General features: G+C 40.8%; 1 protein-coding gene across 1 annotated transcript; it reads left to right on the top strand.

Moving 5' to 3' along the window:
• The first annotated feature begins 14,227 nt into the window (after nt 1–14,227).
• Nucleotides 14,228–27,511, top strand: TNFAIP6 (TNF alpha induced protein 6). Its single transcript, XM_079310866.1, has 6 exons — nt 14,228–14,388; nt 20,182–20,319; nt 21,637–21,798; nt 24,001–24,229; nt 25,837–25,877; nt 27,357–27,511. Exons 1-6 carry the CDS (start codon nt 14,295–14,297, stop codon nt 27,506–27,508), a joined length of 816 nt encoding a protein of 271 aa, XP_079166992.1. The 5' UTR covers nt 14,228–14,294; the 3' UTR covers nt 27,509–27,511.
• Nucleotides 27,512–27,883: the final 372 nt, after the last annotated feature.

Below are 27,883 nucleotides of genomic sequence, written 5' to 3' on the forward strand. Positions count from 1 at the left end.
CCTGAATTTGTGGTTTTATTTACTCATAATTCTGTTATTTACTTGTAATTCTCTGAGATAACTTTTTGTATTATAAGGAATGTGGTTTCCTTCCGTGATGGAGTGTTTAAAATAAAAGCCTGAATCCCTCAGAGAGAGAAAAGAATGCAGGGATTGAATTCAAGCCTGTAGGAAAATTAAAATTTATTAAGCCATGCAGATATGAAGTAGTTTTAAGTAATTAGGAATACACCTTAAGTGCCTTAAGACAGTATCAAGCCCTGAAGTTTAAAGTTTAATAACTTAACTCCAGACATAATGGAAATATGGCAGAACATTGCTTGTATTTCTAGATAAAACAGACAGAACCATTTATGTGAATAGACAGAACTACGTGTAAATTATGTGTGAGGACTGACACTGCTTTAGTACTTTAGAACTGAAGTCTGATAGGTGTAGGGAGAATGTTTTAGAGTCATATTTTTAGCTGATTGGATGATTTATAAATAAAATCTCCTGTATTGGGATGAGAAATACAGAAAAAGAAAAGAAAAAAGCAAAAAGCATCATGGATAGAAAGAACCCTTGTGGATGGAGATGCATCTTATTAATTAATGTATAGAAGAATTCTGGACAACTAGGTGTCAGCTTGTCACCACAATGTGATCTCTGAAGAGATTTCTGGGGAAAATAAACACACTTTGATTTCAGAAGTGATTGTTTTGAAGAAGAGAAAGTGCTGGGTTCTCATCCAAGGGAGGGAGAAAGGCTGGAGAGGAACTGGGGGCAAGGGATGAGGGACAGGACACAGGGAATGGCTCCAGTGACAGAGAGTATTGGGATATTGGGAATGAATTGGAATGGGATGGAATTCCCAGAGAATCTGTGGCTGCCCCTGGATCCTGGAAGTGTCCCAGGCCAGTTTGGACAGGGCTTGGAGAGCCTGGGATAGTGAGAGGTGTCCATGCCCATGGCAGGGGTTGGAATCTTTAAATCCCTTCCAATCCAAACCATCCCATGATTTCATACAGATAACTAAAGGAAAGAGTCCATATCTTAGACTAAGAGGAAAAATGAAGTATATTATTTTCAGACTTCCTTTCAAACTAAGCTGAGGGATCTTTTAGCATTCCCCTCAAAATTGCAAACAGACTTGTACTCATTGGCCAAAGGATTTTGCACGGGTTGCAGTCAAGCAGCGCTGAGTGTTCAAGAAATTAATCCTCAAAAATTCAAAATATGCCAAATAGCTGGGGAAAGCGTAAATGCTGACTTTGTCACTTAGCAGATGTGGGCTCTACTTTTGGAGAAAAAGCAGACAGGGCTGGAGTACAGCAAAGCTCTGTGGTGGAATTGGTTGGGTCTGTGAGCACACTGGAGGAGCTCTGTGCTGGAGCAGCCAGATTAAGGGTTTCAGAATTTTTGTTTTCACTGCCTCCACAAAGGGAATTTTGGATTGCCCCCTGCTTGGGTTGTGATCACCTTATTCACTGGGAGTTTTACCCACCCTGTGATTGTTAAGGCAGCTTCAAAAGTCTTCATCTGTTTTTCCAGATAAGTAGATGAAACTCCGACCCTGCCTTTGAGGGTTTATTATTATTATTATTATTGTTATTATTTTCTGCCTTGACAATGGCTAACAATGTTTACTATTGCTTTATAAACACAAAGTTGGTTACTAATGAGTAAAAGGGAGAGGTTTGCTGGAGTAGCCAGGGAGGAGGAGGTGGTTTTGTATGACCTAAGTCCCACAGATTTTCACAGATTGAAATGTCAGAGTGGTGGGCTGCTCTCCAGTGACCGTGCTCATGTTGGGATCTGAAGGAGCTTTATTGCCCAGGGAACGAGCAACGTCAGCCTGGTTACACGGGCAGCTTTGGGATTTGAGCTGAACAATGTGTTTGTGCTTGTTTGGTAAAGGGAATTTACTGGAGGTGCTGACCTGGGCCAAGTTCCTCGACTTGGAAATGGGGTTGACTTGATGTCTTAGTGGGTTTCTGGTGTTAACCACATGTGAAGCAGAGTAAAGGGGAAAGTGAGGAGTTTAACTAAAGAGGAAAACCAAGGAGTAAAATACAGCATGGAGTACAAAAAGCTTTACAACTCCCTGAGCTGCCTGAATTGATTCCAAACTTGCTCTTCAGGAGCTTGAAAAACTTTGAATTTTTCCTAGATGAGCCCAGGAAGCTGAACTGAAAAGAAAATCATGATTAGGACTCATCTACAGCAGGAAATATTCTGATTAAGCTGGAGGAAGTTCCACAGCCCTAAGGTAACTTTTTGTTGGTACAAAAACTCTTTGGCCATAGCTCAGTTAAGAATCTCGTGGCATTACCTTCAGAGGGAGAAAAATTTGGGTTCTTTTAAAGTTACAACAGATTCAAAGAAGGAGGTGAATGGAAGTTAGATGCCTAATAGTGGTGTCTTCCCTGCTCATCTCAGGATTTTCAGAGTCTGGAAAATCTTGGAGCTGTGACTTTTGTAGTTTATTAGTACCTGGGAAAAAAGAAATAAATTTCCAGGTTTTTCTTTAAGGAGCTGCACAAGCAGGACACAATCATGGTGACTGCTGATTGGGATCTTACATTTATTATTTTCTCAGGGTCTCTAGGTGCTAACTTAAGCTTTAAAAAGCAGCATCAAAATCCATCAGGATGAAAGTTCTTGATCTCATTGCTGAGGCACAATCTGGAATTTTCTGTCCTTGATGCCAATGACACTCCAAGAGCACATGGATCCTTCTAGAAATTTCCTATCCTTCAATTCCCTGATTCTCCTGAGGATTCATGCAGCCAGCCCAGGGAAATGAACCAACTTCAAGATTAACCCAGAATAAAGCTGGGTTTAGCTGCTCCTCTCTGCTCATCCTGGGCCATCCCAGGTGATGTGCAGCAGGGTCAGCTCAGTGAGGGTGAAGGATAAATCAGCTCAGGGTGACAAAGCTTCCAGATCGTGTTTCAAGGGGTCAACATCATAGGCAGCACAAACCACATCATTTTTTAACCCTTTTTGTTTTCAGCAAGGCAAAGGAGGAAAATAGACTCTGAGTTTAGATATCAAATACCTACCTGGCATAAATGTGCAATTGCCCTGCCAACACAAAAGAAGGATGGAATTAATGTTCTATCAATCTCTGTCGTTCCCAGGGAGGATTCTGAAGCGTGTCCAGCAGCAGTTGGGGATGTTCCAGCTCCCTGGGCTGTGTGTCCTGGGAAGCAGCACTATGAGGCAATGCCCTGGGCTAGGAATTAATCCCAGCACGGTGCTGAAAGCAAACAATGCAGAAGGAATTATCTGAGAGGCACATTGGCAAGCCTGAATCCCACTCCTGTTCTTTGGAAAATCACTGCATGTTAATGAAATCATGGAATTAAACTCATTGCAAATGGCACTGCTGGTGTTGCAAGGGAGGATTAGTGGCTTCTTGAGGCAGAATAAATTCCAAGTGCAGCTCGTTTTGTGCTGAGAAAATGTAAATGGGAGGGCAGGGAAAGCAGGAGAGCAGGTGGGGAGATGTGCCTGACAAAAGTATTGTTCTGTGGGACACAGGGAATGGCTTCCCACTGCCAGGGGGCAGGGACAGATGGAGAATTGGCATTGAATTCCTGGCTAGGAAGGTGGGGAGGGGCTGGCACAGGGTGCCCAGAGCAGCTGTGGCTGCCCCTGCATCCCTGGAAGTGCCCCAGGCCAGGCTGGACAGGCTGGGAGCAGCCTGGGATGGTGGAAGGTGTCCCAGCCCATGGCCTTTGATGTCCCATCCAACCCAAACCACTCTGAAATTCCATGATGCTATTAAAAAAAAAAAAAAAAACAAACACCTTTTCTGTTTGTTGCCAAACTCTGTAATCAGGATTTCTGAAAGAATATAGCTCTGAATGAAAACTACCAATTTAATCTTTTTTTTATAATATTTAAATAAGTGCCTCAGTCTCTAGAAATTATTTTTTGAAAGTAATTGTGACATTTCCCTTCTTTTTTTCCCAGATTCCCCAGAATTATTTTATACAATCCATTCTTCTTGAAAGAAACACTGAGTGCCAAGCAAAGAGAAGAATCTTATATAGAAAGCCATGGTGCAGCTGAGATGAATTAAAAAGTGAGTATGTGCAAATTAAAACTTCTACATGGGGAATTGCCCATGTAGATATTTCTAGGAAAGAGAGTAACCCCAATGTTCTAGAGCTTTGGCCTTGAAACATTCCTGGAAAAACTTGTGAGTGGTGAGGAAAGGTCATTTCTGAGAAGCTGTTAATGAGAGCTGAGTGTGCTGGGCTTGGTTCATTAACACCCTGGTTTAGTTCATTCCAGTCCCCAGTCCTGACAGTCCCTGGGATCTCACCCCCATATCCTGACATTGCAAACATCATCTCCCAGTCCCCATGTCCCAGTCCCCAATCCTGACAGTCCCTGGGATCTCATCCCCATATCCTGACATTCCAAACATCATCTCCCAGTCCCCATGTCCCAGTCCCCAGTCCTGACAGTTCCTGGGATCTCATCCCCATATCCTGACATTCCAAACATCATCTCCCAGTCCCCATGTCCCAGTCCCCAATCCTGACAGTCCCTGGGATCTCACCCCCATATCCTGACATTCCAAACATCATCTCCCAGTCCCCATGTCCCAGTCCCCAGCCCTAACTGGGAGCACTGGCTGTGACAGGATCTCACTCCCATATCTTGACATTCCAGAATCATCTCCCAGTCCCCAGCCCTTTCCTTTTTCCTTCTCCTCTTTTCCCTCCCCTTTCCCTTTTCCATCTCTTCTTTTCCCTTCGCATTTTTTCCTTTTCCTTTTTATCTTCCTTTTGCTTTTTTTCCTTGATCTTTCCTTTTTTCCCTTTCTCTTTCCCTTCTCCTTTTTTCCCTCCCCTTTCCCTTTCCTTTTTTTCCTTTTTATCTTCCTTTACCTTTCATTTTTTCCCTTTCTCTTTTCCTTTCCCTTTTCCTTCACCTTTCCCTTTCCATTTTTTCCTTTTTCTTTTTATATTCCTTTTCCTTTTTATATTTCTTTTCCTTTCCCTTATTCCTTCTTTTTCTTCTTCTCTTCCTTTTGCTTTTTCCTTTCTCTTTCCCCTTTTCCTTCTTCTCCTTTTTCCCTTTTCCTTCTTCTCCTTTCTCTTTCCCCTTTTCCTTCTTTTCCTTCTTCTCCTTTTTTCCTTTTCCTTTTCTCCTTTCCCTTTTAATTTTTCAATTTTTCCCAAAATAACCCAGAGCTGAATTGTTTTGGATGCATTAATATTTTCATTTCTGCCTTCACTCTTGTACATAAAGCACCTTCTGAGGATAAAGACCCAACAACTCTCAGCCTGGCTCATTTCCAAGTGTTACCAACTCCTAAAAACTGTTTAGTTTTTACAGGATTTCTTTAAACTCTGTTTTTGATGATTTACTGATTCTGGCTGAAGTTACTTTGCTGTGTCCAGCTCTAAAAGAAGTGGCTCCTAATCCTTAATTTTCTGCTTTAAATCTGACAAGTTTCATATTAATTCAGCATTAAATACCTACTCTGATGTTATTCACAGCCTTAAAAATCACTGAATGAATTTGTGTTTGTATTATTTAATAAAAATAAACACAAAACTAACTTTTCAGGGGAGAAAACTTTTTTAAAATTTGGTAAAAAGCAGTTATGAAAAGAAAGAAAATATATTGAATTCCTCAGGAATTACCTTTCCCAGGATGAGTGTGCTGGCAGGAAGAGTCCTGCACCAAAGCCTTGGATATTCCACAGTCAATTTTGGTAAATTTATATCATCAGCTTTTGGGGAAAGATGATTCATTCTGCTTTCATCACCCTGCTTTAAATTCAGGATATTGATTTATTTAATGGGATGCAGCTGCTACTATTGAGGAACCAGAGAGAAGTTTCTGGGATTCCTGGAAGAGACCTGGATCTGCTCTTCTAACCACTGGTATCAAACTCCACACATGTTCCACCAGCATGGAACACAAACATAAAAAAATAAAAAAAAAAGGAAAGCTGGGATAAAACAGAATGAAACAAAAATGAGCCTAATTTCCATTGGGCAGGTTCATTGTAACAGTGATATCAAGGAAAACTTTGAATTTGAATATTTTGAGGTCATGGAAACATAGAAAGGCTTGGGTTGGAAGGGACCTTAAAAATCCTGAATTCAGGCTAAAGTTCCATCCTGCTTTTGGATGCAAATCCCAATTTGTCACTTTGGGGTTTGTGACAGTGCAAAGTTTGTCTAAAATTGCAAAGTCCATGTTTAAATGCAGAAATTCATACCCCACTAGGGCACTTTGGTACTCTTTAAAAACTCCTCACACAGAAAAGAAATATTTTTCACTTATTTTATAAGAGCTGCAAGAATTCTGCCTTTTTACCTTCAAGTGGCAAGAAATAAAATTTTCCATTTCTTACCCCACTGATATTTTTTTTTTTTTCCACAGTGCCTGCAGTGGTGTTTAATAATATTTACTCTGGAGCAAGATAAATATCAGAGGAATATTAATCAATTCTATTGTAAATAACAGGGAATTTGTGTTTTCCATTCACATGCTGCTGGAGCCTCAGAATGACTGGGAATGTTTAAGAGCAATTAGCTGGGTTATTTTGATCCATTTTTGACACTTTGGATGTAGTGTGGATTTAAAAGGACTGGAGTTCATGGGTGTATTTGTACAATGGAATTAATCTCACTGGAGGGGATTGGTTTGCCTTTGGAATTGGTATTTAGGAGTGAGGTGTTCTAATGGCTCTCAAGATGGCAGATTAAGAGAAGCACAAAATAAAGACAAATTAATATTATAAAAAGAAAATGTCATCAGTCACAATCTGCCAATTGTGTGAGCAAAGCAAAGGGGGATTTTAAGAAATGTGTAAAGAGGAGGTTGAGGCCAGTTGTGTAAAAATGACTTTATTGGAGTGATGTTACTGTAGGATGGGACATTCCATTTTATTTTATAATCAGACAGATTAGAGAGAAAATCGATTTTAAAAAAGAAGTAAAGGAAGGAGGATTCCAACTTCATAAAAACCCCACGCACACCAGGATAATCTGGGAAGGAGACAGTGGCTCACAGGCACAGGAAATAAAGAAATAGCTGAACCACAGGATGATTAGAAGAGGAAAGTGTGAGTTACAAATAATTTACTCATTATTTCCATCAGGCTGGAAAGCTGGGATTGCCTCCTTTGGAAACCCAGACCTCCAACAGGACATTCCTTTGGGAATGGTGCTTGGGACCACCTAGATGAGAAATCCCAAGCATTATTTCAGAAGAAAATGGGATAATCCAGAGTTTCTAAACCCATTTCCAGCCAAGTTGTGCAAGCAGGAATTTCCAGGATTAGGAGGCCATGCCAGGATCAGGCACTGGCACCACCCTGGATGTGCAATGGTGAAATTCCATGGCACAGACTGCAGCTGGCTTCTCCTGAGCCCACAGCATGGAATTAAGGAAATCCACAGCCCAACCCTTGACAGAAATTAAGAAATGGGTGACAGAGCTCTCACACATCCCACTAAAAGAAATAAATTAACAGTACCAAAAAGAGCTGATTAAATCTTGAGTCATTAGGAAAGACAGAGAGTTCATTTCCTCAGCAGCTGGAGCAGACAGTGGGAGGGAGGAGAGAAGATCCATGGGCAGGGGTAGGAAATGAGAGCTGCAGACATGAAGGGACATTTTGGAAAATACTGGTGAGTTAATCCCAGTGTGTTATCACAAACCCATCTCACTGGGATTCAGGAGGAATTTAACCCAAAACTGCAAATACATCAAAGTGTGCTGATCTTGTACAAGGACAGATCCCACCCCCACCATATCAGTGCCCAGGGTATGAGATGATATTTGGATTTTCCCTGTGGAGAATCCCTGGATTCAACTCCAAACTTTGGAATATCACACAAAATGAGCAGTGAGAGAACCTGGTGCTGATCTCCTGGAGGAGCAGCACATGGCACAGGGAGGAGTTTGTCCAAAACTGTGAATATTCTTTTAAATGAGACATGAAAAAGGGACATTTTACAAAATACTGGTGAGTTAATCCCAGTGTGTTATCACAAATCCATCTCACTGGGATTCAGGAAGATCACACCCAAGGAGTTCAGTGCCCTCCAGCTTTTCCAAATGCAGAGTTTAGGGAGGAATGATGGAGTGCTGGGCTACCCAATTCCATCCTGGAGCTAATAAATTCCATTTTTAATCCATCAGGAACAACACATCAAGAACACAGAGCAGGAGACATTTGGATTATGGCTTAAAAACCCCATTTTTCCAAAGTATTCATGGACCTGACTATATTTTCTCAATTATCAGCCCCAAAAATATAATTTTCTCAATTTCTCATTCTCAAACTCATGGCAATATTTTGCTTCTGAAAACTCTCAATCTGCTCATGCACAGCTTAGGGGATGTAAATAATTGTAATTATTCCTTTCTGAGAAGTAATTATTCCTTGCAGTTTATTTATGCCTTTGTAGCATAAATAATTATCTCTCCAATTAAATAATTATCTCTACTATTTCCCACATGGGAGGATTTCTTAGAATTCCCCATTTTTAAAGCTTGGGAGCATACAGGAATATTTATTCCCCCAGAGAGTCTTTTTCCCAAAAATTCTCACCAACCTTCCTTTCACCACTGTGAAAATAATTAATAGAAAATGCTTTTAAAATTCCTGCAGTGTAAATCCGAGCTGTTTCATTACTGCCAGGCAGCAATATTTTTATTTTTATATATATATAAACATAAAATATATTATATAAATATATATTACATTAGGCCTGCCAAATCCCATTGGATGCTTTCATTTTGGATGCATTTTCCTGCTTAGGGCATCTTCTTGTCAAAGTCTTTTTAAGTGAAAAAAATGTTTTAAAAACCTGATTCATTCCTACAGGATGTTTCTCCAGCAACAAATAAATATCTATAATATCATCATTTATAGATAGATTATATATATATAAAATAATTGTGAAAGACAGAATTTAAAAAATCTCTGATTATTCGCTTGATTCATTAATTTAATCTCACATTTCCACCATTCTGTACACCTGACTTTTTCCATACATTCATTTTGCACTTGAACATTAACATTTTCATAACCCCCCCAAACTGTTGCAGTTGGCTTTGCCCTGGCTGGAGCTGCAAGTTGTTTTGAATTTTTCTGAGTTTCTTGGCAATCCCTGGAGCCTGTTTGTCTTGGCATCCCCCTGCCCCATTACCTATTCCTCAGGACCAGGCTGAATTCTCTGTTTACAACATTTTTCTGCTTTTTGACTGTGGATTCCTCTTGTTTGAAAATGGAAACACAGAAAGATACTTGTTAATTTTATGTCTATTTTATATCAAAATGTACACTTTAAATGTCGATGAGTTCAATTCTTTTCTCAACAGCAACTATCACTATAGGACTTCAAAAATTTGCACTTGGCAAATGTTCAGGTTTTTTATGAGTGAATCCATTCTTCTCTGCTCACATCTGCTCTTAATAATCCCAAATGTTTGGGGTTTGTTGGACTTTTCACACGAAGGTTTTTGTTTTCTTTTTTTTTTTTTTTTAAACTACACACAATGGTCGATTCTTGTCTCTCATTGATGTTGCTGATAAAAAAAAATGGGAATGGGTTTCAAGGACTACAAGACAAAGGAGAGAAGGTTTAAAAAAATATATATTTAGTTGGAAGAGAAAATCCTCTCTGAAAGATTAACTCAAGCCTGGGACAATAAATTGTAACATCATTGGCCAAGAAGTTCTCACGTTATCAAATTCTTCTCAAATTGCATCATCTGAAGCCTATGAGGGACAGAGAAAGTTGGGAAATGTCATTAAAAATTCTCCTGTCTTTCCTTAAGCACAACAAATGTGTGAAAAGTTATGAAATTGGGTGTCTAAGCAACAATATATACCCACAAATATCCACACAGCAAGAAATCCATAAATAGTGATTTTTTCTTGTTAGTTTAAACCATAAATAGAAATATTTCATCAATTATTTCCCCTCCGCCCCCCAAAAAAAAACAATTTCTGCATCACTTTTGGCTTTCACTGAAGCTTAAGGGGAAAAGCAGGTGGATAAATCCAAATTTCTTTCACTCTGGATGTGTTTTCTTGCTTAGAGCATCTTCTGATCTGAGCAACTCCAGTTGGAAAAAGGTGTTTTACAAACCCTGATTTGTTGTTTTTAGAGGGAATTTCACCCCTAAAACCATCCAAGCATTGTCTGGAGCAGAGGTGACTCAGCCTGTGGTTGGAGCTCTGTGTTTTTTTTTTTTCTTGGCATGGTCCTTCCAGAAGGATTCAGGACACCTGGGAAAGGAGCAGGGACAGGAATGAGAATGATCCCAGAGTCTGGAAAATGTGAGCTGCAGGAAGGGTGGAAAGATCAGGCTGGTTGTTTTGGTTTTTTTTTTTGTTAAGGAGACTTAAAACAAGAGAGAATTAAAATTGCAACGTCATTTTCCTGCTGTGAAAAGGGCACTCAAAAATTAAATTGCTAAAGAAAAAAAAGAAAAAATAAAAAAAAAAAAAGTAAAAAGGAAAAGAAAAAAAGGAAAAAGAAAAAAAAATTGAAAAATAAAAGAAAAAAAAAAAGAAAAAATAAGCTGGAGTTGCAGCAGGACAAATTGAGTTAATACAAGATGTTCTGGGGAAGGAAGGTTTATTTATTATTTATTTATTATCCAGCAGGAATAATTAATGGAATTATAATTATTTCTGCCATTTGGTTGGGATCTGAGGGTCCTGAAATTTTCCATGGAGGTCCTGGGAGAACCCTTCAATTTGTACCTTGTACCTCAATTTATGGAAAAAAAAGTTTAAAAAAATCAAACTGGTTTAAAATGGGATAAAGATAAGATAGGTGGAAGTGGCTTTTTTTTTTTTTTTTTTTTTAAAGAACACCAAGACCAAATTCCTCCTCAAATATCCAGAATAAATCAGGTGTTCTTCTTGTTTGGCTGTTCTAAAACTTATCTCAATTTCTGTTTGAAATTATCTTTGGATTTTCAGACTAAATTTAACTCTGGGATTGGATGGGATGGAGATGATTTTATTTTCAGGCTTTTTCCTCTCTTTAGGTTAAAATTCTATTCCTCCATTCCCAGGTTTCCCCCAATATAAATTCAAAAACTAAATTCAATTCACAGCAGCTATTTTTAGTTTAGTTTTGTTTTGTTTTCTTTTGTTTTTTCTCATAAGAAAAAAACCTTAATTCTCCCACTCCCTCTTTCCCTGAACTCCTTTTCCTGCACTTCCCTCCAGGTAATTTTTTCTGAATGAGATTACAATGTCTTAAAAAAATAAAATTTCCAATGAAATGCTTTTCACTTCATTCCTTCCATTTAAATCCATCATTTTTCAGAATCATTGATATAATTGCAATATATTCTATACCAGAAATAATCAGATATGAATGCAAAACCCAAAAGCTAAACTTTGTCTATAAATATTCTCCCTGTGTATATAAATAGAAGAAGAAAGAAAAGTTTAAGTGCTTAATATTTAAATTAATGCAAAGAGATTCATGACCCACTTACACATATTTTTTAAAAAATTCTTTCATCCTCAGTGGTTCATTCATTAAGCTCCTGTGTGTTTGTTTTTTTATTTTTCTCTTTTATCACTGTGAGTGTCACACCAGCTTGGGAATCACCCAAATTTAGAATTTACTTTGAGTGCTGAAAAACTTTTTTCTTAATGAGGAAAGAGTTAAGGAAAAAGAAAAGGAAAGAGTTAACAAAATCCCCTCTCCCCCTCCAGTTTATATAAGATTTGTCTGGGATATATTTCAACGTGGAGAACTTGGAAGAAAGCTGAAGAATTTCAGCTGGATGCTGTGTCCAGCTGTGGAATGTCTTCCTGCTGCTGGGATTTGCAGGTGGAAACTTTCCTTTGCAGCTCCCAGGGGCTGGAAAATCCTCCAGGATCACTGAAAAAATCTCTGCTGGACCTCCAGGGATTTTCCTGGGATCATCAAGGCTGGAAAATAATCCAGGATCACTAAAAATCCTGTTCTGAACCATGCAGTGCTTTTCCTTGGGATCATCAAGGCTGGAAAATAATCCAGGATCACTTAAAAACCTGTGCTGAACCTGCAGGGATTTTCCTGGAATCACTGGAACTGGAAAATCCTCCAGGATCACTAAAAAATCTGTGCTGAATCCTGTAGGGTTTTGCTGGAATCCCAGGATCATCAAGACTGGAAAATAATCCAAAATCACTGAAACACCTGTGCTGAACCTTGCAGAGTTTTGTTTTTTTTTTTCCTGGAATCATTGAGGTTGGAAATTCCTCCAGGATCAATATAAAACCTGTTATGGAAGTTATAGAAAGATGCCCACAAAAACCATTTTGTGCACTTTTAGAGGTGTTAGGAAATTAGGAAATAATTGATAAAAAGCACCAATTAATCCATCAAGGGAATCAACTTCACCCCTGACTGTAACAAATCTCTCAGCAGCTCCATGACAGGAGGGACAGGACAAGAGGGAACAGCCTCAGGCTGGGAAAATAATTCAGGTCATGAGAATTATTTCTGCTGGACATCAGCAGGAATTTCCCCATGGAAAGGATGGTCAGGAATTGGAACTGCCCGGGGAAGTGTCCAAGGCTGGGAAAATAATTCATGCAATGAGAATTATTTCTGGTGGACATCAGCAGGAATTTCCCCATGGAAAGGATTGTCAGGAATTGGAACTGCCCAGAGAAGTGTCCAAGGAATTCCTGGAGGTGGCACTCAGAGCTCTGGGGACAAGGTGGGGATTGTCACAGCTGGGACTCCATGGGCTGGGAAAGCTTTTCCAACCTAAATATTCCTGGAATTCTGCAGGGCAGGAAACCAATACAGATAAAACACCAAGGGCTGGAGGGTGAAAACCTTCCTGGGGGTACAAAATTTGTGCTGAAATATTTGTGGGTGAGCACAGACACCTCCACCCTTCCCTTTCCTTGATTTTATTTGCATGCTCATGAGCATATCCCTGTCCACAGCTCCTGACTCAGAATTTAACCCATTATCAGAATTGCAGGGAAGTTTTTCCAAGAGAGCTGTGAATCAGAAACTCTGCTCTGGAGGGGAACTTTGGAGCTTGGATCCCACGGAGAGAACAAAAAGCAGCTGCTTTGGACACTTGAAGCTTTGTGATTTGCAATTACAGATCCCACGTAGGAAAAATGATTGCAAACAATCAGGGCAAAATATTCTCCCCGTTGATCAGGTCACTGTGAAAATAAACCCAGTGTGAAAATGAATCCAACGGTGAAAATAAACCCAGATTGTCTATAAAAGGAGAGGATGGGGTGAGAGGAGTGTGTGGGATCGTTTAGAGGAAAATTTAAATGGGGATGAGTGAGAGTGTGGGGGATCTTTTAGGGTGAGAATGTTTAAATGAGGATGAGAGGAGTGTGAGGGATCTTTTAGAGGAATGTTTAAATGAGGATGAGAGGAGTGTGAGGGATCTTTTAGAGGAATATTTAAATGGGGATGAGAGGAGTGTGGGGGATCTTTTGTAGGAATGTTTAAATGAGGATGAGAGGAGTGTGAGGGACCTTTTGTAGGAACGTTTAAATAGGGATGAGAGGAATGTGAGAGATCTTTTAGAGAGAGAATGTTTTAATGGGGATGAGTGAGAGTATGAAGGATCTTTTAGAGGAATATTTAAATGGGTGTGAGAGGAGTGTGAGGGATCTTTTAGAGGAATATTTAAATGGGTGTGAGAGGAGTGTGAGGGATCTTTTGTAGGAATTTTTAAATGGGGGTGAGAGGAGTGTGAGGGATCTTATGTAGGAATTTTTAAATGGGGGTGAGAGGAATGTGAGGGATCTTTTGTAGGAATTTTTAAATGGGGGTGAGAGGAATGTAAGGGATCTTTGAGGGAGAGAATGTTTGAATGGGCATGAGAGGAGTGTGAGGGATCTTTTGTAGGAATGTTTAAATGAGGATGAGGGAAGTGTGAGGGATCTCTTGGATGCTGGAACTGTTGTGACTGGAAGCTCTCTGAGCAGATTGGCTGGCTGCTGGTTTTATTGTGAGTGCTGAGGAAGGAGCAGAGCCTGGCTGGGGCAGTGTCCCTGTGCTCTGCAGCACACAGGGATGGGATGGGATGGATTTTTGGCCAGGCTGGGAAGGAGCAGAGCCAGCCATGAGTCACAGGGAGCACTGCAGCCACCCCAGCAGTTGGGCAAGAAGTGCAGCAGCACAATTGGAGCAGCCCTGCTGACCTCACAGCTGAGCTCTCTATTTAAGATCTGGCTCCCAGATGTTGCAGGAGGATCGAGGCAGCTGCAGAGCCAGCCTGGAGTGTGGAGAGAACCTTCCCAGCCCCTCTGTGCCCTGGAGATGATTGCACTGCTCCTCTTCTCTGCCCTGCTCTGGGACCAGGCTGCAGCCTGGGGCTTCAAGGATGGAGTGCTGCACAACTCCATCTGGTTAGGTAAGAAATCATTCCATTATCACCAATTCTGTTCGCCCAGCAGGGGAAGGATGAGCTCCCAGCACCACAAAGCTGAGCTGTGCATTGAAATTCTGCACTGAAATTTATTGAAATCACTTTACCTGCAGAGTGACTGTCCCCTTTTACAGCTCACTATTTCTTGAGTTTCACTGAACTGCAGGAAAAGCTATTTATTTATTTGAAAAGGTAATTATGCATTTCATCTGAATGTGTTTTCCTGCAGCAGGAGGCAAAGTGAAAACTGAGTTCATTAAAGAACAGAGGCTTTGTTTTGAGGGGAAAACGAGCCTGAAAAGAAACATTTGCCAAAGGAATGAATTACTTTCTGCATGAACATACTTCCCATGCCTGGGGTCCTGCATGTGAAACTAAACGATGTGGAAATAATAGTGGGAATATTTCCTGGCTTTCTGGAAAAGTGCAGAAATGGGGATGTTTGGCTTGTTCTCATCCTTTAGCAGCACAGAGAAGATTTCAAAAGGGCAGCACAAAAATGCTGTGGGGATGGTTGTTTGTACCTCAAGTGGGTTTCAAGAGCTCTGAGGGTTCTTTTATAGCTCGTTATAATTATCCAAAACAACAGAGAGCTCACTCAGGACAGAGCCTTGTAGAGGATGCCAAAATCAAGGCAATTTGTTTTCCAGACAAGTATTTGCAAATCTTTGTAGAATGTGGTGCATTTCCCTGAGGATTTTCAGGAATCCCTGGGGCTGGCTGTGCTCAGGTGTCTCCTGAGCCCCTCTCAGGGGAGCCAGCAAAGCACCAGCAGCACAAACAAGGCACAGAAATTATCTTTTCCATTTGGCTGCACGTTTTTAATGACTTTTCTTTCCCCCCTCCCCTAACCTGGGGCTGTGCCTGCTGTGCCTCACAATTCCTGAGAGTGCTCAGGTGGGGAGAGCTCCAAAAAAGAAAAAAGAGCAGCTTGGCAGCTCCAGGCTCCATTTCTGCTGCCCAAAAATTTGAGATAACAGCGATCATTTGAGCAGTTCCATGAATGGAAGTCAAATGGAAGCAAAATATTTTAAATGCTTTAAAATGGAGCAGCTGTGTGCTAATTGGAATGCATCATAAAATTCTGTTTGGCTACACCTCTAAGCATTTACCAGGAGAGTAAATAAAAATAAACCAGGGGGTAAAAAGACCTGATGGCTTTCTCTAAATAAACAAACCAAAATAGAAATGCACCATCTTGTGTGAGTACAGCAATAACATTATTGAAATGAACCTCAGAGTGCAGTTAATTCAATTACCAATGGAATTCAGTGACTCTGTGTATAAATGAAGATAAAATTGGCAAATTTGCAGCCATCCACTTTGTGCTTCTCTGCATTTAAAATAAAATAACTTGAACAGTAAAAGAATTCACCCCAATCTCAGCCTCACTGTGCTGAAGCATCACTGGAATAAAACCTGGGGATGCACTGTGACATCTGAGCTTTGCTTTTCTCTTCTTCTGATAAAGAACCAAATCCAAACTTCAGGAAAATTTCCATTTTGCCTTTTCCCTCCACAAACCCTTAACATACACATATAAAAAAAAAATAAAAATCTGGAATTGCTGTCACTCTGGACAGCAATTTCCTATCCTGGCTCCTGGCTTTTACCTTGTCACAGAACCTCTCCTCTCTGTCACCTCCTTGGCAATGTGCTCCTGGTGCCCATGGAATTTTAGTGCTGCTCCTTTTTTTTTTATTCTCAGCTGAGGATGGGGGGATTGGCAAAGCTTTGCCCAGATTTGCTCCTGGGCTCACTCCAGTGCCAGTTCTCAGTGCCATGGGGTTTGAGGGGCTGCACCAACCCCCCTCTGGTGAAGTTCTCTGAGCTCTCTGGCCCCTGCCAGCAGCTCTACGTGGCCACCCTCTGCTTAAAAGTGAAATATTTCCTCTTGATTTAGCACTCAGCACTGCTTTCATGCATATTGCAGGTACTTTATTGAGCCAAATTTCACACTGCTCGTGTTTGTGCAGCAGAACTTTGGCTCAGTTTCACCCCCTCCTGCAGCTGTGGGTCAGTGTCCCTGCAGGGTCCTGCTGTCCCTGGGCTCCAGGGAGGCATTTTAGGAAGTGGGAGTTGGAGCAAACGTGGCCTGTGAGCCCTGGAACCCATGGCACTGTGGCAAGTGCCAGAAAAATCAACATTTCCTGCAGGTTTTTCTACAGGCATGTGAGCTCAACTCCATAAATTGCAACTGGGCTGCATTTCCCTGTGAGTATGTGTGTGGAAGTGTATCCAGAGACAGAAATTTAGAATAAATTTAATGTGAATGAAGAGTTCACCCTGCTCTGGCCCAGATCTGTGTTTGATGAGTTTATCCCCCTGCACAGCCCCACCTGGAATTAAAAGGGAGGGGGGAAAATCGGCCAGTGCAAGATGCATCAGTTAATTAGGATTTTTCTTCAAATGGGACAGCCAGAGCCAGCAGCAGCTCCAGGGCTGGGGGCAGGATGTGTGTGTGGTCTGTTTTTGCCAAAGGCTGTTTTTCCATGGAGCAGAGGAATGGAGGAGATGAAAGCTGTTGCTCCTCACAGGATGCTGTTGCTGTTGGTTTCAGGCTCTGTGAAAAGCTGATCTTCCCAGCAATATTCTGGAAAATCTGCTGCCTGTCCATAGTGATATTCCAGCAATAAGTGAGGGGATAGCTTTACAGTAAAAATCTGAAAATGATATTGCCAGGTGAAAAAAGCACCAGCTAAAAATGGTGAGTTTTTAGTGGCAGCTCTGAGAGCTCAAGGAATTGGTTTCCAATCACCTCCCAGCTCCCTTGCCTGGGCTCTGCAGGATCAATAATGTGGATTCCAGGCTGTCCCCTGAGCTCCAGCACTGTGCTGCTTCCTGAGGGATTCAGGATTCACCAGCCCTGAATTCCCAGCCCAACATCCCCAACCCTGCACACACACTGAGGTTTCTCCTGATTTCTCACAAACTTAGGCTATTGAGTGATTGGAAAGTAATACTTCCTATGAATGAATTCTTAATTTAAAAAGGAGTTTTTGCACTAGACCATGCCATGATCCCCCCAGCTGGGGGTTGTTCTGGCTCATGGAACTGCCTCCTCCAAAAAGGTTTTTCCCAGGATATTCCAGAGATATTCCCAGGGATGTTGCAGAAAGAGGCTCTCCCTCTCCTGAGACTGTTGTCAGCATTATAATTAATTTCTCTGGGCACAAGGCCAGTGACTACAGGTCCAGAAACCACCCTGGCAAACATCATCCTGTGTCTACTAAGGGCTCTCACCATTCCTAACCACAATCCAGTGGCTTTTTAAAAAAACCTCCCCTAACCCAGCCAAAAGCACTGACTCCAAGAGTGTCCCTAGAAAATACATTCCCTATTTTTATGCTACAAATAACTACTGTAAAAAGTGCTCCCTGCTTTCCATCCTTTCTCAGTCACGTTGGCTGGGCAGAGCTGCAAACAGTCATTCCTCTCAGATTATGCTAAATATAAATGAGACTTCAACAAAAAGCCCCTTCAGATTAGATCTGCAGATTGCTGCAGGGACAGATTTCCACACATATGGCACCAGACAAGTGCAACATGCAAAGAGTAGAAAACTCTCAGCAGCACTGGCAGTTTCTAGGTTTCCTTGGAAAGCTGTTTTATCTCAGACTTGCCACAGCAAAGTCAAAAAAAAAAAGAAGAAATAGAATTTTCTGTGCAGCAGAAATGTCAGCCAGCAATTGTTCTGGTCCTGCCCTTTGTGACACACGCTCAGATATTTTTATTTGACATTTCCCCCCCTCCTTTAATTTCTGCCTCTCCTCTATCCAAGTAGCTGTGATTTCACTTCTCTGGAGATTCAAAACAAAGCTCTGATTCATCTTGCACAGGCTCTTGGAGTTGGAGCCAGCAGGATGCTGTGATGGGGATCCAGGAGGAGTCAGGCAGGACACACAGAGCTGGGGATGGCTACAGCCCTGGGAATCAGCCCTGGGGAGCCCTCCCAGCCTTGGTTGGGTTTTTTTTTGTTGTTCACAAACTCTTCAAGCTCTGTTCTAAACTTCTCCCACACCAAATCCTACTTTGTGTGTCATACACATGCTTTGGGTGTCATACACATCCTTTGGGGTGCACACATGCCACCTACAAACAGTTCAGAGAAAATTAAGGAATAAAAAACAGTTCTATTTATTGAAGGGCCTTCAGGGACATTTCAAGCAAAGACCCCCAGGGGCTACACCCAAAATGGAAAATGGGTCATGGATTTTCATACTTTTATAATTTTGGTCCATTTGCATATTGGGGTTAATCTCCCAATTACAGCTCCGGGTAATGAAGTCATTCACCCCAAGTTTGCTCCCCCCAACTCACTTTTGTTTCCATTTCTTGGGGCCTGAGGCAGTGAGTTGTCCTTGATTCCCAGCCTGGAAAGGAATTTTTGTGTCTGATCAAAATGGGAAAGCAACAAATGACACTGTGAATGGGGTTTAGAGTTATACACTAAAAATTACAGGATTGCAAACAGATTAAATATATAAAGCTAAAATCCTAATGCATCACACAGATCCACCCTTTAGGTGTCACACATCCCTTTGGGTGTCACACAGATCATTTGGGTGTCATTAGGAAACTGCTGGGAGCCAAGAAATCAGCCTTTTCTCAGGCTGCTCAAGGACAAGAAATTATAACAATGATTAAACACCTGCTGGAAACATGAGAGACCTGATGTTTTGCAGAAAGCATGTTTTCAAAGAGGTATTGCCTTCTTGGACCAATGAGCCTTTTCTATTCTGTATGGCACAAACTACCCTATATAAGTGCAGTGGTTTAAATAAAAGTCTCTTTTGCTTCTCCATTACACGAAGAACTATGTTACATTATCCTTTTCACTGCTCTCCTACAGCCCAAATGAAACATTTGGGTGTCACACATCCCTTTGGATGTCACACACATCCCTTTAGGTGTCACACACATCTCCTTGGGTGTCTCCCACATCCTTTGGGTGTTGTTAGGAACCAAGAAATCAGCTTTTTCTCAGGCTGCTCAAGGACAAGAAATTATAACAATGATTAAACACCTGCTGGAGATGTGATGTTTTGCAGAAAGCATGTTTAAAAAGAGGTGTTGCCTTCTTGGACCAATGAGCCTTTTCTATTCTGTATGGCACAAACTACCCTATATAAGTGCAGTGTTTCTTTAAACAAAATTCTCTTTTGCTTCTATCCTATAGCCTAAATGCAACATCTGGGTGTCACACATCTCTTTGGGTGTCACACACATCCCTTTGGGTGTCACACACATCCTTTGGGTGTCACACATCCCTTTGGGTGTCACACACACATTTCTTAGGGTGTCACACATCCCTCTGGGTGTCACACACATCCTTTGGGTGTCACACATCCCTTTGGGTGTCACACACACATTTCTTAGGGTGTCACACATCCCTTTGGATGTCACACACATCCTTTGGGTGTCACACATCTCTTTGGGTGTCACACACATCCCTCTGGGTGTCACACACATCCTTTGGGTGTCACACATCCCTTTGGGTGTCACACACACATCCTTTGGATGTCACACATCCCTTTGGGTGTCACACACATCCTTTGGGTGTCACACATCTCTTTGGGTGTCACACACCCCATCAGTTCAGGATGGATGATCTTTCCTGGCGCTCCCTTCGTGCCACCACTGAACGTTTCCCCTTCACCTGTCAGAGAATCAACAGATCCTGCCGGGTTGTGGGAGCTGCTGCATCAGGTGGGAGCTGTTCCCTGACCCCCTTTGTCCCCGTTTGTCCCTGTTTGTCCCCGTTGTTTGTCCCCACAGAGCGAGCAGCCGGCGTGTATCACCGCGAGTCGCGCTCCGGCAAGTACCGGCTCACCTACGCCGAGGCCAAGGCGGTGTGCGAGTACGAGGGAGGACACCTGGCCACGTACCAGCAGCTGGAGGCAGCCAGGAAAATAGGTCTGGAAAAATTCAGGGCACTCTGGGGCTCCTTCAGAGGGTGTGTTGTCAGAGGTGTTGTGAGTTCTGGGCTCAGAGATTTGTAAACTCTGGATTTTTGTGCTGCTCGGTGACTGAGTGTGATGAGTGCCAGGGCTGGGCACACAAACCTGCCCTCCCAGCCAGGAATTCCCAGTTCCCAATATCCCAATATCCATCCCTGCCCTCCACAAGTGGGAGCCATTCCCTGTGTCCTGTCCCTCTATCTCTTGTCCTCAGTCCAGCTCTCCTGGAGCCCCTTCAGGCCCTGGAATGTTCTGGAAGCTCTGCCTGGATCCTTCCCTTCTCCAGGGGAACATTCCCAGCTCTCCCAGCCTGGCTCCAGAGGGGCTCCAGCCTTGGAGCATCTCCCTGACCTCCTCTGGATTTGCTCCAACCACTTTTGTTTCCATCAAGATATTTTCTCTGGAAGGGACTGAGTGCTGTCACACTCATGGACACGCTGCTGTCACACTTGGAGTGAAAAGTGAGGGATCTCCTGTATTTCCAGCTAATTCCCAATAAATTCACTGGGAAAACAATAAAATATCCCCCACTCCAGACATTTTTTCACTCTGCTGTTGAGTCAGAAACTGGCTCCCAGCACCAGCACATGTGAAAAGGGTATTTTTGCTTCTTCTGAGCAGCTCAGAGCCCTAAGATGCCACAAATATGTTCCAGTTCCTCTCCATGAAAACACTGGATGGGTCTCTACCAGAGGGGGACCAACATTGCATTCTTTGGCTCTTGGTGTTTAGTTCTCAGCCACAAAATGCATTAACGGGATCTTTTTGTTTGGCAAGAAATCCTTGAGGCATTTCAGATATTTAAATTGAAATTGAAAGTGTTTTAAGCAAATACTTGGGGATTTTAGCTGTCTGTAGTATTTGTCTGTAGTATTTTGTGTATTTTTAGAACTTAATGCTGAGAACTCTTGAGATGGGATTGAGTAAATTTGTGTGGCTTGAAAAGGAAAACAGAGAGCACCCTTGGAAAACTCATCCAGTGGATAATTTGATTACAAGTGCTGGTGGAGCACTTAAAACTGACTGCCCAGGGAGCTGTGCAGGCCATCTGCATTTGATTTGGGGTTTCTGATGAATCACATTGTGGAGAACACAATTCAGTTTCATCCTCTGTATTTAAAATTATCCTCTCAACCTCCTGTTCTCCCGTGCAGCTCAGTTCTACCAGGCCAGTCACACCCAGGTCATTGAGCCATCAGCTTAAGCAAGGTTTTGCTGAGTAAGAGAAGCTCAAGATTGATCAGATCCACTTCTCCTTCTCCCTCTGCTGCAGGTTTCCACGTGTGTGCTGCTGGCTGGATGGCAAAGGGCAGGGTTGGTTATCCCATAGTAAAAGCTGGAGCCAACTGTGGCTTTGGCAAGACTGGAATTGTTGATTATGGAATTCGCCTCAACAGGAGCGAGAGGTGGGACGCCTACTGCTACAACCCCAACGGTGAGTGCAGCCATGGGGGCTGTCCTCTTTTGTCCTCTTTTATCCTCTTTTGTCCTCTTTTATCCTCTTTTATCCTCTTTTGTCCTCTTTTGCATCTATTCCACAATTTATCTGATCAATCTCAAGTGTATAGTCCAAGGTATTCTGCCTGCAGCAGGTTGAATTTGGTGTGAACCTTTCTGTTTTAGTGTCTGAGATGGAACAGCTCTGAACATCAATGCCCTGTCTGGGACTGGCATTCTTAGGAGCTTGTCCTAGGGAGGAATTGTCCCCTGTGAGGGTGGGGAGGGGCTGGCACAGGTTCCCAGTGGCTGTTCTGGATCCCTGGGAGTGTCCAAGGCCAGGCTGGATGGGGCTTGGAGCAGCCTGGGATATTGGAAATGTCCCTGCCCATGGCAAGGGATGAGTTTTAATCCTTTCCATCCAAACCATCCATAATACTGTGATTCCATGAAACTCCCACCAGCTCCCAGCAGTGCTTTGTGTGTAATTAGAGGAGGGAAAGTGGATTTCCAGAGCAGATCAGAGTTCCAACACCACTGACAAGAACCTCAGCAGAGACACGTCCCTGTCGAGATTTTCTGGGTCTTCAAAGAGACAAGAGCATTTGTAAAGTTGTTTATTGCATGAATACATCTGTCTCCAAGGCAAAGAGTTCAGAGTATTAAAGTCAGTTCTATAAACTAAAAACTGAAAAGTAAAAACTAAAAGCTTTCTGGCACAGAGTCCTGAGCAGAAGCAGCAGCAGCAACAGCAGCTCCCACATCTTTCTCCTTTTTCTTCTTCCTCCTTTTCTTCTTCTTCCTTTCTCACCCCAATACAGATTTTATTCCTAAATCATCCAATCAGCTAAAAATATGACTCTAAAACATTCTCCCTACACCTATCAGACTTCAGTTCTAAAGTACTAAAGCAGTGTCAGTCCTCACACATAATTTACACATAGTTCTGTCTATTCACATAAATGGTTCTGTCTGTTTTATCTAGAAATGCAAGCAATGTTCTGCCATATTTCCATTATGTCTGGAGCTGTTACTAAACTTTAAACTTTTCTTAGGGCATTTAAAGTATATTCCTTAAAACTAAACTTACACTTCTACTTCATGTTTGTGTGGCTTAATATATTTTAATTTCTCTACAGGCTTTAGTTCTTTAATTTATTTAATATTTTCAAAAGTTCTTTAATATATTCTAAAATTTTGTTAATATATTTTAATTTCTCTAAAGACTTTAATTCTCTTTTTTTTACAAGGCTTTAAACAAATTCTTGCATTCTTTCCTCTCTCTGAGGGACTCAGACTTCTATTTTATACACTCCAACCCTTCCACACTGCACTGCAGGTGACAGCAATACTCACACCTTGGTGTGAGTGTCCTTGGTGTCCCTTCCCTTAGCAGGGGACATGGCAAACGTGGTCCCAGGAAGGAAAGCAAAGCTGAGCTTGGCTCTGAGCTGCTCCCAGCCCTGCCTGGCAGAGCCAGACTCAGCCTAGGCTGTGACATCTGCACAGCTGTGCTCATTTTGTTTGTGCTCCCAAGGCTGGGCTTTGTTTATGTTCATCAAATAGTTCTGTGGGGTGGGGGCTCTCCCCAGATGTTCTGCACACAAAGAGCTGCAGAGAGATTCCTGCCCTTGGAATTTCTGCATGGGATCATGTCCTTTGTCAGCTTCTCCTCTGGGCCATGGGGAGTTGCTGACCAGTTTGGCCAGAGCACAAAAGGAAAAAGGAAACCAGAGTTGCCAAAACTGCACAGCCACGAGTGTCCAGTACTGAAAAAATTTGTGTTCATGGTCTGAACTGCCCAAAACTGCACAGCCACTGAAGGGATTTGTGTTTATGGTCTGGATTGTCCAAAACTGCACAGCCATGAGTGTCCAGCACTGAGATTTGTGTTCATGGTCTGGATTGTCCAAAACTGCACAGCCATGAGTGTCCAGCACTGAAGAGATTTGTGTTCATGGTCTGGATTGTCCAAAACTGCACAGCCATGAGTGTCCAGCACTGAGATTTGTGTTCATGGTCTAGATTGTCCAAACTGCACAACGTGGCTCAGGGAATCTCCTCACAGGAGCAGCTTTGTCTTGTGATGTTTGTGGAGCATCCAACTGTGGATGCTGCTGTGGGATTCCCTGCAGATCTCCAGGTGTGAAGAGTCAATTCAGTGAAAACCTGCCCTCATGGTGGTTTTCTCTCTGCTCAGGCAAGGAGTGTGGCGGGGTGTTCACAGAGCCCAGGCACGTGTTCAGGTCCCCGGGGTACCCAGGGCAGTACGAGAACGAGCAGATCTGCTACTGGCACATCCGGGCCAAATACGGGCAGAGGATCCGGCTGCAATTCCTGGAGTTTGAGGTGGAGGAGGACACGGCCTGCCTGGCTGATGCCCTGGAGGTCTACGACAGCTACGACGATGTCACCGGCCTGGTGGGCAGGTAAAGGGATTGGGATGGACATTGGGGTGGGATTGGTGCTCCCTGCTCAGGTAAAGGGATTGGGATGGACATTGGGGTGGGATTGGTGCTCCCTGCTCAGGTAAAGGGATTGGGATGAACATTGGGGTGGGATTGGTGCTCCCTGCACAGGTAAAGGGATTGGGATGAACATTGGGGTGGGATTGGTGCTCCCTGCTCAGGTAAAGGGATTGGGATGAACATTGGGGTGGGATTGGTGCTCCCTGCACAGGTAAAGGGATTGGGATGAACATTGGGGTGGGATTGGTGCTCCCTGCTCAGGGCAGGTAAAGGGATTAGGATGAACATTGGGGTGGGATTGGTGCTCCCTGCTCAGGTAAAGGGATTGGGATGGACATTGGGGTGGGATTGGTGCTCCCTGCTCAGGTAAAGGGATTGGGATGAACATTGGGGATTGATTGGTGCTCCCTGCTCAGGTAAAGGGATTGGGATGAACATTGGGGTGGGATTGGTGCTCCCTGCTCAGGTAAAGGGATTGGGATGGACATTGGGGTGGGATTGGTGCTCCCTGCTCAGGTAAAGGGATTGGGATGAACATTGGGGTGGGATTGGTGCTCCCTGCTCAGGGCAGGTAAAGGGATTGGGATGAACATTGGGGTGGGATTGGTGCTCCCTGCTCAGGTAAAGGGATTGGGATGGACATTGGGGTGGGATTGGTGCTCCCTGCCCAGGGCAGGTTTGTAAGTGATAAATGAGAAAGGTTGTGGGATAAAGGGAATGGAAAGGTGATGAGTAGAAAATGAAGTGTGAAATGGGAATTATATGTGTTTTATTTAAAATAAATTATATTGTGTGGATAATAATATTTTATGTATTTATATATATTTATATAAATATTTCTATAAATATATATATAAACATATATCATATATAAATATATCAATATATAAACAGATAAATATATAAATATAATAGCAATGTATATCTCATATAAAACATATAACATAACATATAATGCATAATGTGTAATACATAACATACAATATAACATATACAATACACAATATACAATATATAATACACAATATACAATATACCATATACAATATAAATATACAATATAAATATATAATATATAATACACCGTATATACACTATATAATATACAATATATATAATATATTATATAACTTATATTACGAAATATATAACAAAATTATTTTCTATATTCTAGTCTACTTTTCATAGTCTATAATCTATACACTACATTATGTAATATAGTATAAATCATATGTTTAACAAATTTATAAATATAATTTAATTATAGTCATTTTATGATTATCATATAGCAATTATATATAATTATTATAATGTACATGTAATGTATATTGTTAATAATTGTATATTATATATCATATATCATATACATTATATTATATATTATATATTATATATTATATATTATATATTATATATTATATATTATATAATATATATTATATAATGAAAAAAAATCTTTAACACAGAATTCCAAACACTAAAACCAATTTATTCCCTAGACCTCCATGGGGCAGGGCTGTACCATAATTCCCATTTTTTTTCATCATCACAATTTCATTTTTTTCCAGGTTTTGTGGAGATGAGTTGCCAGATGACATCATTAGCACAGGTAATTTATTTGCACTCTTTGGGGGAGATAAAAAAAAACCCAATTAATGACTTCTCAATAAATGTAAATCAGCCTAATTAGAGGGAAACGTTCTCTGAAATAAAAAAATTCAAATCTCTAAAAAATGTATCTGAAAAAAAACTTTAAAACCCCAAAGAAATATATCTGAAAAAAGTTAAAACTCAAAAAATATATCAGAAAAAATACTTTAAACCCAAAATACACAGTGAAAAAAAAATTGAAACCTGCCCCCAAATATATCTGAAAAAAGTTAAAATTCCAAAAATTATCTTTAAAAAACTTAAAAACCCAAAATACCTCTGAAAAAAAATTGAAACCCCAAAATATACCTAAAAAAAGTTAACTCCCACAAAAAATATATTAAAAAAACCCCTTAAACCCCCAAAAATTTATCTGAAAAAAGTTAGAAATAAAAAATAAAAAATAAAAAAAATCTAAAAAAACGTTTAAAACCCAAAAAATATGTTTGAAAAAAGTTAAAGCTCAAAGAATCATATTTGGAAAAAAATTAAAACCCAAAAAATGTATCTGAAAAAAGTTAAAAAGCCAAAAAAATATATCTTAAAAATTCCTTTAAACCCCAAAAATATATCTGAAAAAACTTAATTTCCCCAGAAATATTGGAAAAAAAATTAAATCCGAAAAAATATATCTAAGAAAAAACAACTTAAAAGCCCATGAAATATATTTGAAAAAAGTTAAAAACCCCAAAAATATATCTGAAAAAAAATCTTATATCCCCAAAAATATCTGCAAAAACTTAAAAATCAAAAAAATACATCTAAAAAAAAAAATTAAAACCCAAAATGCATCTGAGAAAAAACTTTAAAACCCAAAATACATTGGGAAAACCTGTAAAACCCAAAATACATCTTTAAAAAAAACTTTAAACCCCAAAATGCATCTTTAAAAAAACTTTAAAACCCAAAATACATCTTAAAAAAATTCTAAAACCCAAAATGCATCTGAAAAAAAAACTTTGAAACCCAAAATACATCGGAAAAAAAATCTTTAAAACCCAAATTACATCTGAAAAAAAACTTTAAAACCCAAATTACATCTGAAAAAAAAAACTTGAAAACCCCAAAAAATACATCGGAAAAAAAACCTTAAAACCAAAAATACATCTTTTAAAAAAACTTTAAAACCCAAAATACATCGGGGAAAAAAACCCCTTAAAATTAAAAAAAAGTCTGAAAAATAAAAATCTGGAAAAAAAAATCGAAAAAAATCTGAAAAAAAAGATCTGAAAAAAATTCTGAAAAAAACTGAAAAAAAAATCTGAAAAAAAAAAATCTGAAAAATAAAAACCTGAAAAAAAAAAATCTGAAAAAAAATAATCTTAACCCCCCAAAATAACATTTTAAAATCCGAAAAAAAAAATTTCCAAAATCCAAAATATCCCTCTGAAACAAATGATATTTCCCAAGCTGTGGATTTTTTTTTTTTGAACCCCAGGGAATGTGATGACTCTGAAATTCCTGTCGGACGCTTCGGTCACGGCCGGGGGGTTCCAGATCCTCTACAGCACCTTGGACCCTCCCAGCAGCAGGAATTCCTCAGCCCCAGCAAAAAACAACTTTTTGTCTGGAAAATTTGGGATTATGTGAGCACAGGAGGGTTTTTTTTTGGTTTTTTTTTTTTTTGTCTCCTCTGAATTTTCTTCTTTGGCTTTTCTGTTTTGTTAATAAAATCGATTAGGGAATAAATTATAAAATATGTTTATATGGACAGTAGTACTGTAAAAATCTGAATAATTGCTGCCAAAGACTTCAAAATTATTTTTCTATCTCGACTTCTCCTCATTTCTTGCATCACTTGAACAAATTTTTGTGTGATTGTTCTGATCATTTTTAAACTTAACAGGCTCTTCTTATTTCCCCTTGATTTCCACATATTTATTTTTTAGCCTGTTGCTTTTATTTCCCTCTTCTCCACACATTATTCTGATTTTCTCGAGCTCTTAAGGGCCTCCAGTGTAAGTT

The sequence above is a fragment of the Erithacus rubecula genome, assembly GCF_903797595.1.
Source record: "Erithacus rubecula genome assembly, chromosome: 8".
In the NCBI taxonomy this organism is placed as follows: Eukaryota; Metazoa; Chordata; class Aves; order Passeriformes; family Muscicapidae; genus Erithacus; species Erithacus rubecula.